This window comes from Leptosomus discolor, chromosome 1, assembly GCF_034619465.1.
Source record: "Leptosomus discolor isolate bLepDis1 chromosome 1, bLepDis1.hap2, whole genome shotgun sequence".
NCBI lineage: Eukaryota > Metazoa > Chordata > Aves > Leptosomiformes > Leptosomidae > Leptosomus > Leptosomus discolor.
Window position 1 is genome coordinate 18,342,114 of NC_141391.1, and position 18,074 is coordinate 18,360,187.

The 18,074-nt window shown below is 38.3% G+C and overlaps 1 protein-coding gene across 1 annotated transcript in view; it reads left to right on the forward strand.

The window, feature by feature from the left end:
* Nucleotides 1-18,074, forward strand: part of DDX10 (DEAD-box helicase 10) — a 183,926-nt gene that overhangs the window by 47,793 nt on the left and 118,059 nt on the right. The window contains exon 13 of the mRNA XM_086481793.1: nt 3,584-4,055. Within this exon, the coding sequence (XP_086337919.1) occupies nt 3,584-4,055 (472 nt within the window). The remainder of the gene's footprint in view (nt 1-3,583; nt 4,056-18,074) is intronic.

Consider the following 18,074-nt stretch of genomic DNA (forward strand, 5'->3'; position numbering starts at 1 on the left):
GTCTGATACGCCATTCATTTGAACTAATTTTCAAAAATGTTTACTAATGTTTGATTTTTTCCTTATTCAACAGCAAACAAAAGTGATATTATTCTTAAAGCCATATGAATATTCTTTCTTTGAGGTTTTACTCTTTTACCTCATTTCCTGAAAATCTTTGTCAACAGCCTTGAATTGAAGGAGGTACCTGAGCATTGTGTTTTGCTCAGTTACTACTTTGCATTCCCTGATTGATGTTAGGGAATGATTATGTCTGGCCATCTCAGTTCTGTGGATGTACTACTGATATCAGCTGTGCTTTCATTTATAGAAGCAAAACAATCCCTTGGTTTCAGTATTGCTTTCAGAAGCTGATTTAAAATGTCTTTCTGTAAGAACTTGGTCCCAAGAAGTCATTGCATTTCATACCAAAACCAGGATTTTTTTTGTTGTTTGACGGCTAAATTTGTGTTGCCATTTAAAGGCTACCATAGTCTGAGTACCATATGGTAGCGTTAGCATGTTTTTAGTGTTCTGTGTTAGAATTTAGGAAATCCTACTAAATAATTTACCTGCCTTTTGTCTGTCTTTATGAGAAAACCTTGCACATCTCTTCTTCAAGAAGAGTGCGTGAAATGCTAGCGCTAAAATCAACGAACAGCTGTAATTTCAGTCGGGGTAGGATTGTGGTCTGAGTGGCATCTGATGAACTGATGAAAACTAATACTGCCCAACTAATAGTTGATGGGAAGAAAAGCTGGTTCATATATTCAGGTTTTTTAGTACTGAACTCTAGATTTGGCAAATGATTAAGAAATAAATTCTAAAGAAACTGTAGAATCTTACAACATAAGAAAACTTAGTAGTAGAATGTGTTTGTCCTAGATTGTTCTCCATTTGGAATATACTACGGAAAAGAGTCAGTAATGAGTCAAAATGCTGACGAATGCGGATTGTTTGAACACAACTTTGTTAAAGCTTATCTACTATTACTTCCTTACCAAATTTGACCTTAACACCTTCCCTCTCCCCCAAGTCTGAGGGCTGTATTCTTCTGGTTTAGAGGACACTTGAATTCTGGTAGCACTGGTCTTTTTTGATAGGGTTGCTAAGCAGTGTAGAAAAGTTGGCCAACACTAACTGATAATTAGTTTTGTGCAGTTATTAAAGACATCAGTGCAGAACAGCAATCTGGCAGATGGGATTTCATATTTGAATGAGAAAAGCTGTGGTGAAGTCGCCTCCACATCATGGGCTGCTCTTTTTGCCTGTTTTTTAACTTTACTTGTGGAGAAAGAAGTTTCGTCTCCTTGCAAACCTTTCTCTGCAGCAATGATCCTGATTTTTTTGTTTTGTTTTGTTTTTATACTAGCTCTGGAGGCATAGAAGAGAAGCTGTGATAAAATCGGAGTTTACAACCCTGTGTACATTGTGTCTGTCTGCATGACAAAGAGAAGTGAACACAGATTGCGTAGTTGCTATACAGTATGATTGCTTGTGGTACTTTGTCAACAGTTGACAGCAATACTTTATGTAGAATAATGTTGTGAAACCTGGAAAAGGAAAAAAGTGTTTCTCTTGCGAAGGATGATGGGGTTTTTTTCTACTTCGATCCCCTTGCCGAAGAGATTGCACATTCATTGGTGTCACAGCAGTCTCTTTATATGTGATTTACTGTGCATGGTGTTAAGTCTCAGTTCCAGGTTTGAATCTCCTCCAGCTGCTGCAGTGAAGCATTACATCTGCTTTGTTTGGTTATTTTTGTTTCAGTTAGTCAATAGGCCAAACTTTAACATATAGTTTTGTTGCAAAGGCAATTAGTGTTAGCTGTCAAATGCTGAAAGAAGTTTAAGATTGCTGATTGCTCCAGTCTCAGTTTCCAAATGTGTTGTGTTAGCCTCTCAGCAGTGCACTATCAGTAAATGTGCAAAATACACAGAACAAAAACTTCCTTTGATTTTTTTTTTTTAAACTATTTGCTTTATTATTGCTGTTAATTGCTTGTAGAACAGTACTGGGTTATCAGAAATACTTAAACAAAAATAGCTTTATATTAAATTTGAGACTGACTTTATTGAAAACTTGCTCCTGTCAGTGTGGGCTGCTGTTTGGGTGCTTGTCCGCTTTTCAGTGTGTTAACCTGTGGCCAGTACCAAAACTGCCCTGTTCGACAGGTGTGGTTGCATTTGGGTTTGTTTTTTTGCTTGTTTGTTATTTAAGCAGGGTGCCTCTCCTGTTGACTACTCTGTCCCATTGGCTACCATTAACAGTTCAAGGCTCTCCAGGGCCTACAGTCCACTCTTGCTGCTTTGCAGTACTGTTTGGATGCTTCATGGACTGTTTATAGAGACATTTACACCAGGGAGTATAGATTTGATTTTTCTCCTGTAGCATAACTCAGGTTTCTTTATTCAGGGCTGTGTGGTGAAGAGAAGACATAATGCTATCTACTTGAAACAAGCAGCATTGAGAGGAGAGGTGGTATAACACCGCATAACCTGAATCAAAAGAGACTGGTCTTTTATATGTGTGTGTGCGTGTGTATATATGTAGCTATTTTAGCTAGTTAAATACTTTACTCCTTTAAGTGTATGTACAAGCTGTGAGTATTAAAAACACTATTAGTTTGCTATTGTGTGTTTTTAAATGTAGCTGTGTTCTCTGCATGTACCTTGCGCAGTACTGATGTTCCCTGACATCTTTTATTCACCTAGTGAGAAGGCTCATGGACTTTGAAAGACACTTAAATCCAAATTCAAAAAAGCAATATTTGACAGGGTCAGGTGTAATAATAGTGGGAATTATGAAGTTAACTGAAGACAAACCATCTGTTGGAGACAGAGTATCTGTTCCCATGCAATGCTTTCTAGTATTGTAGCTATATAGTCTTTTTGCTTTTTGGCTGTTTTTTGTCCCTTCATGTATAGAGCATTAGTATAACTTTGAATTGTCATGAATAACTGGGTGAAATAGTAGTATTGTTGGCAGTGCTAGTTACATATGCCATGAAGGTAAAGCCTTGCTGCAGAGAGATGCAGGCAGGTGAGATTTCCTTTGAAAACTGTCTCTCGTGTCGCTTTTTCTGCAATTAGTCATTTACCCATACTGTGTTTGTTCTTCTAATCTCTCCATCATCGCAAGGTGGTGGGGATTATGTTCTGGGTGCACTTCTAGCAGTGAATGACACTGACAGAGATCAGTCCTATCTCAGCCCTTGACATGACATCCATATATCTTCAATACCAAATTTACATTGATGTTTTTTCCACCATATTTTACTGTGAATCACAGATAATTTGCTCTTGTCTGCAGCTTTTCAGGTTCGTTCTTTGCTTTCTTTCGCTGGAGGATTTGTAACTGTTCTTGAGAGTTCTCACTTATTTCGTCTTCCTTCCTTTACCAATGTTCACTCATGCATTTTTCAAGCTAGATTGTCCTGTTGAAGGCCGAATACTGTTTTGTAAATGTGTTGGTCAAAATGTATTAGTGTGAATTACCGTAATTAAAAGCAAATCACTTAAGCCATTGATGAGGCCTTCTAATTTAGTCAATTTTTGTGTATCTACCTTTCAGATTAATTTGTTTGTTTAATTCCATGCTTTAGATCACTTGGTCTTGCAATGGCACCTCGTGTGAGATTTCTTCAAAAAGTTCGGAAACAGCTATGCGCGAATGAGGCAGCTGATGGGACAGGTCACTTGAAGGAGACAGAGCAAAATGAGAAAACCCTCTTCTTGACAAATGAGGAAGGAGTGGAGGAATGTGGAACTAATTTCAGTGGAAAGGTGTCTGTTAAGAAAACAAAGAAAAAGGAGAGAAGGAAAGAAACTGAGGAATGTTCTGCTTCCAGTGAAGGTGCTGAGGAGAGTGGTGAGTCTGAGGATGAATTGAAAGAGATATCTGAGGAGGAGGAGGAAAAAGAAGTTCCTCTACCAAGCAGGGTACCAAACCCAGATTCTGTGCAGTTCTTTGAAGATGATGACGACGACGATGATGATGATACTAAAGATCTTGATTTGCTGACAGTGAAACGGCGGAATGTTTTTGGTGTAGAAGCTAAAGATAATCCATCAACGGTAAGTGCACTTTAAAGTAAGGCTTATGAATCTTAATGATTTCGTATTGGACATACTGCAAGTAAGGAGGAGGAGAAAAGAGAAAATTCTGCTCTTAGCAGAATACTCACTGAAGGCAGATGTCTTGTCCATATGTATCAGAGGTCAGAATTCCTCCGAAAGATGTGGTGTGACTTATGCTGAAATATAAATTGATAAAAGCATAAGTTAACTTTATTTGTGTAATGAATATCCTTGTATTAATTTATGAACAACATGATTTGGATATCTGGGAAACTTTGACATTTTTAATTCTTATTACTTACTAATTTGCTTGTACCTCTTTAAATAGCTGTCACTTTCAGTCATAATTTTGATGCTGTACTGCAGCTTATGGCACTGGGAACAAAATTGCAATACATGATGCCCCGCTTCCTGATACAAATCGTAATAAATGATCTTTACAGTAATGTAACCTTCAAACCATGATTTTGACGTTCAACAGGACCTTTGCTATTAGGACTTAAGCCAGTATCAGAGAGGGAGAGAGAGCACGAGCTCACTTCTTGTAAAGCATGGTTATAAAGGCTTATTAAAAGAATTCATGTAGATCTTTTATTTCCTTGCTGAGTAGCTTTATAATCCAGGATTTCTCTGTGCTTGGTGTTCTGAGATACATTGCTTTTGTTTAATCTTTAGGTACGGTGTTATAGTAAGAGTGGTTTTTGGTTGGGTTTTTTTTTTAAATTATTTCTATGAAGCAGATTTGGTACATGTATGTTGTGAAATGTTTTGTGTGTCCTTTTCTATCTAGCGACTACATATCTGTAGTAGAGATCCAAGTGAAATACCCATCTGGTTCAGCAAGATGTTTTTCTGAACTGATACGAGTATAAGGGGATTCTCCTGTTAAGCATTTATTTTTCCAACTGGTATTTTAAATCTTTCTGTGCAGTAATTTAACAGCACAAGGCACTTGTGATGAACTTATGCAAATCAGCCCATTAGCTGCATTTATAAGCGGCGTCTTTCCTTTACTCTTTAGTGAGGTGTATAAACTACTTTTATCAGCTAACTTTGTTAAAGATGAGCAGTTGCACAGTAACTTAACCACTGCCTGCACTCTCTCCTCTGCTACGAGGAGGCTGCCACGGGTTGCTGTCGTGTCTGAGAACTATGGGAAGAGGGTGCTCCTGGAATTACCTTTCTATTCCTCTTATTCTCAGCCTGAGCTGTCCTGACCCCACACAGCCACTACCTGGCAGGAACTTGTATTTATTAATAAATATTAGTTCCATGTAGAAAACAAATTGCTATTTTAAAAACAGAGTTGAATGAAAGGTTTCTGTCTTAGTTAAAGAATGATGTTCTCACAGCTTTCATATTGCTCTCACAATTTTCCATGCTGAGATATACAGACAACTTCAAGTTGCTTTTTTATGTTGGAAAGTGAATTGGGAAGTTTTGTTCAGGAAATGATAAAAGGAGAAACTTTACATAAAAGAATGAACAAAAGAAATTTTATGAAAAGTACCAGTGATTTAGAAAGTAATTTGGAAGCTCACTGGGTAACCTTTTAACAGTTTTTTGTCAGTAAACATTTATAGGTTGGTTTATGCTCAGGCAGGTCAAACTTTCCGCCCCCCCCCTCCCCCCCCCCCCCCGCCTGTGATTCAGTGTTGATAAACTGCAGTAAGGGTTAGTGGTTTGTACTTGGTGTGCAAGTGTGGAAGACTATCACCTGAAACTTCTTGTACGTGGGGCATAATAGTGAAATCTTTAGTTATTCTAAGCAGTATGAAGAAAAAAAAATCAAAAGTTTCAGCACTGTATCATTAAGAACTTAAGTACAATTTAAATAATCTCCTACGAAATGCCTATGGTGGTATGGTATGTAATTTTTAGAAGGCAGAAATGCAGAGCATGTTATGCCTAACTGTGGGAACTAGTCTTGATCGATGCATAGGGTCCTGTGGTGTTTACCTTATGGTACTGTGAATATTGTTGATAAATTGTAGAATGCTGTCATGGGTTGAGGCTGGGCCGGCCACTAAGGGGAATGACAGACTCTCTAGTCTAGAATGACTCTCTAGTAACCCCTCTGTTCTCCAGAAGGGAAAGGGAGAGAGAATAAGGGAGAGACACTTATGGATTGGAAAAGACGACTGAAACAGCTTTAATGAAACAATAACAATAAAAAGAAAAGATAATGATACAAATAAAAAAAATAATGAAATATATACAAAATCAATACTGAACCCAACCCCCCTGATGGTGACAATATTTCACCACGGACACTGCAGGGCTGGCACTGGGGTGGGTCCCAGGCTGGACTCTGCAGTGGACACAACTCAGGAGCTGGATTCCTCCTTGGATGTCGGCCATCAAAGAGGAGAGCTTAACCCTTGTGATCCCTCAGCTTTACTTTGAATATGATGTATATGGGATGGAATACTTAGTTGATCAGTTTTGGGTCACCTGTCCGGCTTGCTGCTCGCTGCAGGTGCTGCCTTTTTACATATTTGTGACTCTCACTTATGGCACTTCAACAAGATTTAGCAGTGACCTTGGTTGCTATAGGAGCAAGTATAAGCAAGAGCCTTTCTGCATACCATTCCTTGGTATCAGCTATAAACATCAAGCGCTATCACTACTAGAAGCAGGCACTGTCTGGAAAAACATACTACACTTTCTGAAATCAACAGCTACTTAAGAAGAGACTTAGCTAAAAAGTAAAATCACTGAACAGAATTAATTCTGTTTTAGCTCAAATCGAGACAAATGCTTTAAATGTAAGGTTTCTACTTTTAGTAGGAGTAAGAGAATAAAGGTTTCTGTCACTAATGTTTTGGTATTCAAATGCACATAATAGAAATTACATAGAAAGATCCGGGCATTGCACATCTTTCATTTCATGTGTCTACCTCGGCACCATCTTTTGTGGATGTTACCGAGTTGGTAACTTGCAACACTTTTTGTATTTTTTCCCATTTGTTTATTTTCTGCATAAAAATTTTGAAGTGATTATTACTGCATTAAGGTACATCAGTTCATATCTGAAGACTTAGAAAGAACGAATTCCTCTGGGGCCTGAGAAGCACTGAGTAGTGCGAGTGCAGTTTTCCTGTTGCTGTGTGTTGGAGTGTCCTAGGGAGGACTTGGGAACTAGTTTGACTACAGTTCACTGGATCCTTGCTGTATTTCTAGGATGAAAGAGTGCATAAATTAGTAGTATGAAATGCTGCGGAGAGTCTGGGAGTATGAGCATAGTGTATACTCAGCTAGATCAGTTAGGAGGTTTTTTTTTTAAAATTTATTCTGTGTGCTAGATAAGATAGGGATCCTGTGGAAACATTAGTGTATGATCATCTAATTGGAGATGGTAAGTACGCCAACAATGGTTGAATTCAGGATGCATTTATGCTTTTAACGTGCATGATTGATTCTGCAATTTCACTATTCTTACGTTATGCTTCTTGTTTACAGCAAAACAGTCCCACTGTGATTGTTGAGCTTCAGGATATTTTTGTAAATGGAAACATTAAATTCAGTTTCAGTCTTTGAATAGCTGTTGTTAGAGACACCATTGTTTCCTCATCCTTGTGTCTTCCCTAGCCCCTCCAGTGGAAGAAGGAGCAAGAGGCAGTGTTAGGCTGGCTCGAGTATCCCCTGTGGTGGTGTAGTGCCCTGACCTTTGTTCGCAGGTGGGGTTGGCTCATCCATCTTTGTAACAAGGGAAATCCAGCATGACGAGGAGCGGTTATTTAGACTGTTGATGGAGTAGAAGTGGATTTGTGTGAGTTTCTTAGAACATTTTGGTTTTGTTGAATGGCTGTGATACCCAATCTAACAGTGAAAGGTAGGTCATGGTGTGAAGAGAGATGACTTGCTGCTCGATTCCAGTCTTTCCCTTTCTTAGTGTGGCCCTTGGCTGCGTTCTTACTCAGTCTCTATTGTTTTGTGACAGCAGATAGAAAGAAAAAAAATCTGTTCTCTACACTGCTGTATAAAAGAAGAAACCTTGGATAAGGTAAAAGACCTTGGCAGATAGTAGAATATTTTTATGAGCTGCTGAGCTCATTTGTTAATGGTACTCACTAGCTGCCCTATTTATGAATTTTACTTAAATATGTCAAGATTTTTAGCTGGTGATGTAACTCATGGGACTTATTTAAAGTACAGTGTTCTTATGCATAAAAAGAAGGTCAGCTATATGCATAGAACCATTAGCAGATGCACGGTATTTAGCAGTTGTGTTAACATTATGGAAATCTTTCGTTTAAAGTGCATTTAACAATATTAGCAGTATTGATGTTGCCAAAACTGTAAGTACTCCCTGGTTACAAACTTTGTTTTTAATGCTAATTTTATGAAATTGGTTGTTGCAAAGGCTGTAGTTCTTAAACTTCAAGCATTATTTATTTTGAGAACTAAGATTAAGCCTATAGTAGTTTTTTCCTGGTTTTGTTTATACTTTAATTTTAGTTATCTTGTCAGACATATTGCATACTATCAGACTTGTCTTTTGCTATCGAATTTTCTGGTTTAGTTTAGAGAATATTAAACTACTGAGTTCTTAAAATTGCTGTGGCTCCATCCCTGCTCCCCAATCTCTTGTTTTATGGACTCCTAAAACTTTTCAAGTGTCTGCTTGGAACACTGTAGTAAGCATAAGCGTACAGAGGGCTGCTTTATATAGTACTTGCAGGTTCCTTGGAGTTAGTCTGGGCTCTGGAAGGGCCTGCTGTTTGAATACTGTGGCTATCAAAGGAAGTTATTTTAAATGTCATGATTCTGTCTCAGCTAGCTGGTTTGCCTTGTACTCCAATAATATTACATACAATGAAATTTTCTTACATTTCTCAGACACATAAACACTGTAAACTGACATATTATGACCTGGATGTGTACATGTTTATATAAAAGCATGTTTTTATATAAACATGTGTACACATTTTATATAAAAGCAGGAAAGAACAGACAAAGGTAAATCTCTAACTAGAGATGGTAGGTGAGTCTATACCAAGAAGCAGTGAGTGATAGCTAATTGTAACGTGGACTTTGCTTCACATTATGAAGGAAAATGAATGAAGGAAACATCTTTTAGTATGTACCAAATTGAGGACATAGTCCTCGAGAATTTTCTTCTGTGATGTTGAGAAGAAAGCCTGTTACCATCCACAGAAATTAAAAATAATTTTCAGAGATGTGATTCATCTTGATTGCTTTTCTTACATTGGCTTTTCCTTCTGAATGGGATTTCTCTCCTGTTCCATCTTATGAGGGAGATTTTTGTCAAGCTTGTGTTTATCAACTGCTTTTTCTTTGTGAAGCGTTTTCTCATTCCTCTTACCTTACAGCTCTTTCTACCTCTTATTCTTATGCTTTCATATTAATTCGTTTGAAATGGGTGATTTTGTCTCTTTGATGCTTTTCAGGGAATGGCAAGATAGAAAATACCCAAAGGAGGGAAGAGGCAAGGGAGCAAACTGGCTGACGCTGGTAGCGGTGTTGTTTCCCTTAGTGATAGCCCCTGCTCTAGCAGTGTGTTGTGTCCAAGAGAAGAAAGGTCCTCTGCGCAGCCTGCTAGCGATAAACGGAACATTATTCTGTGGAGACATGTTGCAAAGCTAGCATTCTGGCAGAGAAAATAGAAGTTATTTATTTTTAAGTTAAATAAAAATCAATACTCTGATGCATTATATACCATAAATTCTCCTTCCTACAGATTGCAAGTGTCTTAAGTTCTTAGCCTAGTAACAGTGTGCTTATGTGTTTCTAGTTTAATTATAGCAAGTAATGATTTATTTGAAGTAAGAATATTTGCATAGAAGTGAAGTAGGCCTACATTTGGATATTAGCCAAAGTGCTTCAAGAATCTAGTGTTATGAGAAAATATCTTTTATCAGCCGTGAATGGAAACCTGGTGACGGCACCTCAAGCCTCTGTATGCACAGCAGCTAACGCAGAATGCATTCCTTAAAGTGGATGGAAAATATTAAAGAAATCACACTTTCTTTTCATGCATTTTCAGGAACTTAAATACAACCACACTTGTTTTTTTAATAAGGTCTGTGATGTCCAGTTATACATTCTGTGTAATTTTAAAAAGTCTTGTCATTCATGCCTGCTTCTGTAACCTACGCAAAGGACAGAGCAAAAACAGTGACACCTTTTTATTTTAGTTACTGAAGGTGTGGGTTAAGAAAAGTCCTTAATTCTGTGTGCCATCTGAAGCAGCCTCATTAGTTGTCTTCACTCTGCTGAACCTGCTGAAGTATCACATTGTTTGCTGTCCTAACCAGAGGAAGCTGTTTTGCCAAGTGTTTCTGTGGCTGACTTCACTGAAGTACTTTGAAACTCATGTTTAACAATGTAAGTTTTGAACCTGTTCTTTAGTGAAGATTTTTCTGGGGGATTGGTGGTTCATGCTGCGCAATGTGATGTGAGCTGGCTAGGCTATTACATGTGCTCAGATTTCAGCATCTGGTGTGAATTCAGGTTGCCATGAGGCATGCTTTGCCTTGTGATTGAATAGACCCGAAATGACTGAGAGATGTGTGGTCTTGTATCTTAAGAAATCTTAGTGTACTGTATGATTTAAAATGATTCACTAAAAAGTAGTTTGTTAAATACTTCTAGTAGGTTACTCAAGCCTGCAGTAATACCCTCAGTTTTAATTGCACTTAATCACTGATTTGTAGCCTTGTTTAATATATTGCAGCAGTTTCATAGATGAGGGTGTGTGAGCCAAATGCTCTGCGTTAAAACTGCCCAGTTGTAATCAATATTCTCTGAATCCATGGGATTTGTAAATTCTAAAATGCCACAGTTTCCTTTAAAATCATTAGTGCCTGAATGCTTGCTGAGGGATGATATTGGAAGTATTTATAACTATGACATAGTTTTTGGATAAGTGATTTTCTGGACGTTGAGTGCTAGAATTGTGAAATGCTGCTAGAAATTATACAGTACTAATTTTTAAAGGAAATGCTGCTTCCTGAAATAATAATAAAGCAGGCCAACTAAGAAATACTTATCTGGAGTCTCCTAACTGCTGTCAGCACAGCGTGTACTTAAAATTATGAAAAGTACTCTATTGTATATGTGAATGTCTTCTCCGATACAGACATCTGCTACTGTAAGCATTGCTTTAACAAACTACCCATGCACATTTTAAACAACATTTTGGGACAGATTTCTGAATTTGTATCTGAGCTGTGTAATTTTAGCTGGAATGGTTTTATAATTATGGAAGAAAAATTTGTGGTTTTGGTGATGATTCATCAGCTGTTAGCCAAAATGAGTCCCTGGGTAATTCATTACTGTATCACTAACATGCAGATTGTAATTTAATGACTATTTTAAAAAGGAAAAATGTGTGTAGTATACTGTTTCCAAATAGTGACCTGCTGACTGACTAGGAACTAGGCCAGTGATCACAGAAAATCTGCATGGAGCTGATGCTTCTTGGTTCCATGAGACTTTGACTTGTCCCAGCCATGAAGAGTTGTAGTGTTGGCAGAACAGCTGGGAGGAAGTCTCTTGCCTTCTACAAACATGCCTGAGGAAAACAGGGGTGCAGTAATAAATCCTTCAGAAAAGCATACAGATGGGAAGAAGTGTTGGTGTCCTTGAGTGGGGGAAACCCATGGGAGAACAAAATGACAAAGGTAGCGTTTTGAGGGGCTAAATGGCAGTATAATTTCTCTCAAAACTGTGCCCTGCTTGACCAAGACCACAAAGTGTTCTTTAATACTGTGTTTCATGGTATTTTTCTGTGGTAATACTGGCTGTGCTTCATGCAGAGAGACTGCAGGTAGGCAGCTGGAGAAGAAAAGCCAACCTCACTAGTATTGTGATTTTAAAATTAGTTTTATCCGGTAGCATTGTGGAAGAGGAGTGTGTCTGAGGTACTTGTGCCATGCTGATCTTGCTTAAGCATGCTGGGAAGGGAATGCAAACCAGTATCTGTTTGAAATAATAGCCAGTACTGCCACTGTTCATTTTAAACTGGAGTTGCTGAAAATGCCTTCCTTGTTTCCATAATCTCTGCATTGAGCAAAATTAATATTAGTTGATTTGTTTACATTAACACTTACCTCTGAGTCAGAGTGCTAGAGTCCTCAAAACACCAGCTCTGTAGTGGCAGCTTTCCAGCAGGTTCACCACAGAAGGACTGGGTCTTGCACAGCATAGAATGACAGTATGAATTTCTGTCGTCTTAGGTCTCTTGCTGCCTTGATGGAGAAATAATGCATATACCTTGTCATTTTGGGGAAATACTATTTTTGCAGTCATCACTCTTCCCCTGTATATACTGTACTAGTTTGAGTTTTGTTCGTCTGTGCGTCTGGGTGAGATTCTTGCATTTGACTTCTTTATATCTCATTGTTGCAGGGCAGGTGGTCCTTCTGGTGAGGTCACAAATCCCAATGTCACTCCCAAACTTTTTTTTCTTTTAAACGAAGGGTAATAGAAGAACAAGCTGATAATACTAAAATGTGTATTAACAGCTGCATTAAGCCTTTCCATCTGAGGCTTGTTTACATTAAGATACACCAAAAGCCAAAATGTGCTTCAGCTTTAGCTGTTTAGAGACGTGTAACGCAATAGGCGTGTGTTCTGCTGGATTCTGTGGTATTTCAGCCATGGGAAGTCACTGATTTGGGCTTGCAGAAATGGGTGATTCCTCAGTTTGCTTATGTATTTTGGGAATTACATGCTGACCTAGAACTACATCATCTCTGCTAAAGAAAAATCTCTGTGAACTGTTGCTGTTGTTTCCTGTGATGTCTAGTTGATGTGAGATTGAGCATGGGAAGAGGGCAGCTTCTAGGAGTTCTATAAAAGTTTACATGAGTACTGTATTTGCAAGACAGGTCTTCACTGTGCTTTCTGATATCTTGTTTCTTAAGGTTTTCACTTTAGGTTGAAATTTGAGACTCACATGGACTGGATGGGGGAAGTCTATTTGCAGAATGAAGTTAAAATTTTGAGTCTTTGTTTTCATGGTGTTTTCACTGCCATTTGTGGAGCAATGTTAGGGTCTCAGATAAAATATTAGGTGTTCTTATTTTTTATTTAACAGCTGTGCATTATAGTAGTTTATTACTTTCTCTAGGTTTTGTGCCAATAGCTTCCCCAACAATGTTGTCTGAAAAGCATAAATAAGTTCTTGTTTATCTATTCATTTTTATGGTGGTTACAAAAAGCTGAAGCTTTTTAAAACTGGACCATCTGGAATATATTTTTGTGTATGCTACATGTCAGAATGATGTGGTAACAAGGAAATAACAATCAGTAGCAGAAATCAAGAGGTGCTATCAATGAGATATTGTGATAGGCTAGTGAGTGTTGATGTGAAGTGTATTTTGATTAGTGGACTGAAGAGAAATATTCATTCCAGCCTTAGGACACAAATTTTGAATGGGAGTTTCTAGTACATACAGCTCTTGGATCAGTTTAGAAACAGTGTTGGAAGAAGGTGGCGCATTGTAAAATAAAGCTCGGTGAGTGGCTGTGAGAAAAGCTATGGGGGCTGATGTCAAGAGGGGATTGAAGGGAGAAAGGAGGATAAGGTGGGAGACCAGAGCTGAAAGGTGATAGTTTTGTATAGGGTTGACAAATGCATGAGGTACCTTTCCAAACCTGATCCTTGGGGAGCCCACAGGATATTATCAGCAGATTGCTGTCTCTATGAACATCATGTTCTGTGAACACTTCTCTTTTGCACTGATTTTGAATTAGTGTGTTGCTCATTACCACAGTTTTGAATACTGACCACTCAACTAGTACGTGGTGACTTTTTTCCTTTCCCTACAGTATTTTTAGTGCTACAGCAGTTGTGTTTTATAGATGTAAAGTGTAGTAGTCATCTGGTCTGACTTCCTTGGATATTGTAACCCTGTTAACTTTACTCTGTCATACCTGTATTGAATGCAAAAACTGAATTTTACTTAAGTGCATCTTTCAAAAGGCATCCTGTCTGGATCTGGAGATATGAAGAGATTCAAAATCCACCACTACTAGTAACTTTTTCCAGTGGTTTACCTGATTTGTTCTTGTTGCATTGAAGAGGTGGGTATTGGATTGAAGAATAAAGACAGCAGAGGACGTAGTAAGAGGACAGCAGCTGAGAATAAAGATATTCCAGCAAATAGTCCTTTGGCCTGCAAGAGAGACTTTTATTTTAGCACACAGAAGAATATGAGAAGAAAATGTGATGCTGTTATGGAGGAGGTGAATGATATGATATAAATTGAAAATGCAATGCGCAAATGCAAATTAAGGCAGCATTTAGCTTAGGGACACACTTTATTATTGAATGTTATCGAATGTTGCAAGTGATTTGGAAGTCATCCCATAGTTCCTTAGATATGGAGAAGATGGTGTGGGAGTTGAAGGTTGAATATTTTGACTGACTGAACTCAAATTTCTGCTCCTTGCTGGTTTGAGTATTATAATTAGCTTAACAAGGCAAGCCTTAAAAGAAAAAGTTTTATGTACCGTGTCTGCAGGTAATTTTTCTCTCTTTGGTTTGAAGATCAGCATTTACTCTAAGCCAAGGATATGTTACATTTTCATTAGCCAGTTTTGTTCTTGTGGCTCTACTTCCACAATCCTTTTTTAATGTGGGAAGTTTAAAGCATAAATTGCTTTAACTTCTCTCCATTTTCAAGAAGTATTTTATTCTTTTTAGTACAGCTGAATTTTTCAGTGTGTCATTGAAGCTAATCAATCTTGACATTTCTCTGTTACTGGTAAGCTTTTCTGCTTGGAAAAATAACATCTTCATATTTTATTTTACCTTTGTACACTTTTTAAGCACGTATGTGCAATAATAGTCTTCTAAAACATTTTGTGATGTAATGTAGAACAGCTGCTAATGATTAAAACTAAGACAGCTATAATGGAATATTTATGGGATAAATTGAGAAGAGACTAATAAGTGGTATGAGAAATGTTAAATTCTTCTAGTGGAAAAACATTGGAGAATTGAAATGTAATTTTAGGTTGAGTTTATCAGGTGTGAGCATCTCATTGAAACACAAGTATTGTCACATTGTTTTCAGTTTTTTCTTTAGTTACTGGGATAATAGTTAAAAGAAATTTCAGATGATGCTGCTGTTACACACTTATCTTAGTGTAGCGTAAGTGCTGTGGGCTCTGAAGTGGATAGAGCTGTCCTGGCATCCACACTGTGCTAGTGTTGGGGTAGGTGGTAACTGATGTAGTTGGAAACTGGTCTCACTTGTTGGCCTTTTCCTGTGGGTCTTCAAGTAGAGGAATTTCTTGCCTGCGCGGCTGTACAGGCATCTCTGATTTCCTTCGCCTAGCAGCGTATTGTCTTGTATTGGAACTTCTTCACCATAGTATCTACAGAGCCAGGCAAATCCTCAGGTACTTTCTTAAAAAAAGATATGAAGTAAATTAGAGCAGATCTTACTTTACACTATGATTTTGTGCCTGTCTGAATGTTAGGAGGGAATCTAGAAAAGGGCATGTTCTCTGCTGATGCAATGTGTTGGCTACCAAGTTGATACAGCAACTGATACATCAGTTAGATAAGAGGAAACTCTAAGAAGATACTATCCCCTTATGGTGAAGGAGAAGGGACTTAGAGAGGAGCTTGTCAGGGTGCTTGAGTTTTGTTGGGGTAGGGCAGGAGACAGACTGGAAATCACTTTTTTTTCCAGTTGCTGATCTTTGCCTGGGTGGGGTTGTGTCTCTGACTCTGTGTCCATGGGAGGATGGGAACAGGACTGGCTGTGGAGAGCCATGCTGCTGCTGGGAGAGGCTCCTGCGGGCAGGGCTGGGGCTTTGTCAACCAAGTCATAGCTGCTTCCACAGCCCCCAGGGTGGAATTGCTGAAACTGGCGCTTGGCCTCCTGCCACTAAAGGGGCTGAGCTACCCTGACAGGCATCTGTGCTTCCTTGTGTCTCACCTCTGTCTGCTGCTGTAGTTTTTTTCAGGATCAGAGTGCTGCAGCATTCCCCTTCTCCTGAAGAAATGACTGTATGGTTCCTGGTGGGTTATGTGCTAACTGAAGATACCCAGTTAGATAGAGAGGAATTAATGGCAAGGACTTCAGCATTTAAACTGGAGGAGTAGATAGTCGTACTGTTGCTTCTAGCTGTTAAGTCTGAATGTAAGGAGGAAGCTACGTCAAATGCACAAAAATTAGCAAAAGTAATTTTTATGCACGTATAACTGTGTCTAAATAAAGCTTTTACAGCTAAAGAATTATTAGCTCTTCTTCTCAGTTGTTCATCTGAGAAATGAGGTGCTTCTAAAAGACGTATTCCCAACTAAATTAGTTCTCGTTTTTGCAGCAGGAAGGCTCAACTCTACATTAAAGTATTTTTATCAAAAAACCCCAGATTAAATATAAATTCAGACAGAAGTTATATAGAGGTACATATTCAGCAGTTAATATTTATATTAACTATTCAAACTTTAAAATCTGGTTTATTGATCAAAGTGTTATTTTCCTTGGACGTATTTCACATATCTTCAGTGATACTTATCTAGGGTTTCGGAGAACTTGGATTGTCTTGGGATGTAACCTACAGCTCCATACCTGGACAGGAGTACCATAGGAAACAGTGTGCGTGAAAAAGCGTGTCTCGGGTTGCATTGCAGGAAATGGGATGTGTGCATGCCCAAAGAAAGTGGAGGAGAGTAATGTTCCAGTTTGGGGTGGTAAGGGGGAAGGAAAATTGTAATCTAGGCTAATAATGTTGCTACAAAATCAGTGAAATGTGAGTATTTAATTTCCAGATGCCACATCTACTAAATTTATTTCAAGAGTAAACATAAACTTTCACATTCTTAATTCTCTTTGGTGCTTTTGATCAATTCCTTTAGGATTTCAGACTCCTTGAAATGTGGTGGACGTTTGTGATTCACAGAAAAAGTGCCATACTTTGTTGGAAGCTGTGAATATATTTGCAAAGAGGTGTGAAGCTCTCAAAGCTCAAAATTATCTTTACAGATGTTGGTGACCAGGGTTTACCTTGGGAATGTTTGATGAGGTGGCTCAGCATAATAACAAACCAGTTGTTTAGATATCAGTGACATGAAGTTTTTCACAAGTACAGCTGTCTGTTTGAGCATAATGGCACTGACATAGGGTAACTCAAGTTCTTCAGTCATGAGAGATTATGTAGTGGTTAAGGAAACCTAAGGTGGTGGGAGACACGCAGGTAATTATTTTTAACTGAACCTGTAAACAGTTTGTTTTCCCATGTTTGGTTTATTTATTCTGAGCAAATGCTATGAGCTCATTTTCTGTGCTATGTAAAAATACTCTTTTTTTGTTACACATAGGTTCCTTAAAATTCATTGGGCAGTTCTGTGTACATTTATGTCTGGTCTTTGTGAACTGGGTATCTGCACCCCGTGTTGCTTGTGTTTGCAAAACGATGGAAAACGGTTGAAGGTCAAAGCTTATGTCTCATGATTACCTATAATGTGAGTATGAACAGTGCATTCAGGCTTTTTAAACTTCTCCTTTCTTTTTTTTTATTTATTCTTTTTGTATATCTTAACAAGGAGAAGCTCTAGCTTTTATCTTTGAAGTGCTCTGAAAGCAGGACTTCCTAGCCTGCCTAGATGGATGAATTATAACTGAGTTTCCCTGTCTTGAGAGTTTTACCATTCTCTTACCTGCAGCCGAGGGCTGAAATCTATCAACGAGAGCAGTTTAGGGCTATCTATCATTTGCCTTTTCAAACAGTCCTTCCTGAGATCCTGCTGGGGTGTATAGCTACTGCACTCACCGTGATCACAGCCTAAAAGGACGTGGTACAAAATAGAAATTCAATGCTTGTGCTGTGAAACCCGGGGCATCTGAATGTCAAACTTTATCTGATGAAATTGCATTCTTCTCCTACTTTAATAGGACGGCAAGGATAATATAGTTTAAATTTATAGTTGTCATAAGGATAAGGTCAGCAAGTAGATCAGAGATGAATTGGAATTGACCTTGTTTTCTTTTCACTTGAGTTAATTTACTGACTTACTAGGCTACCAGC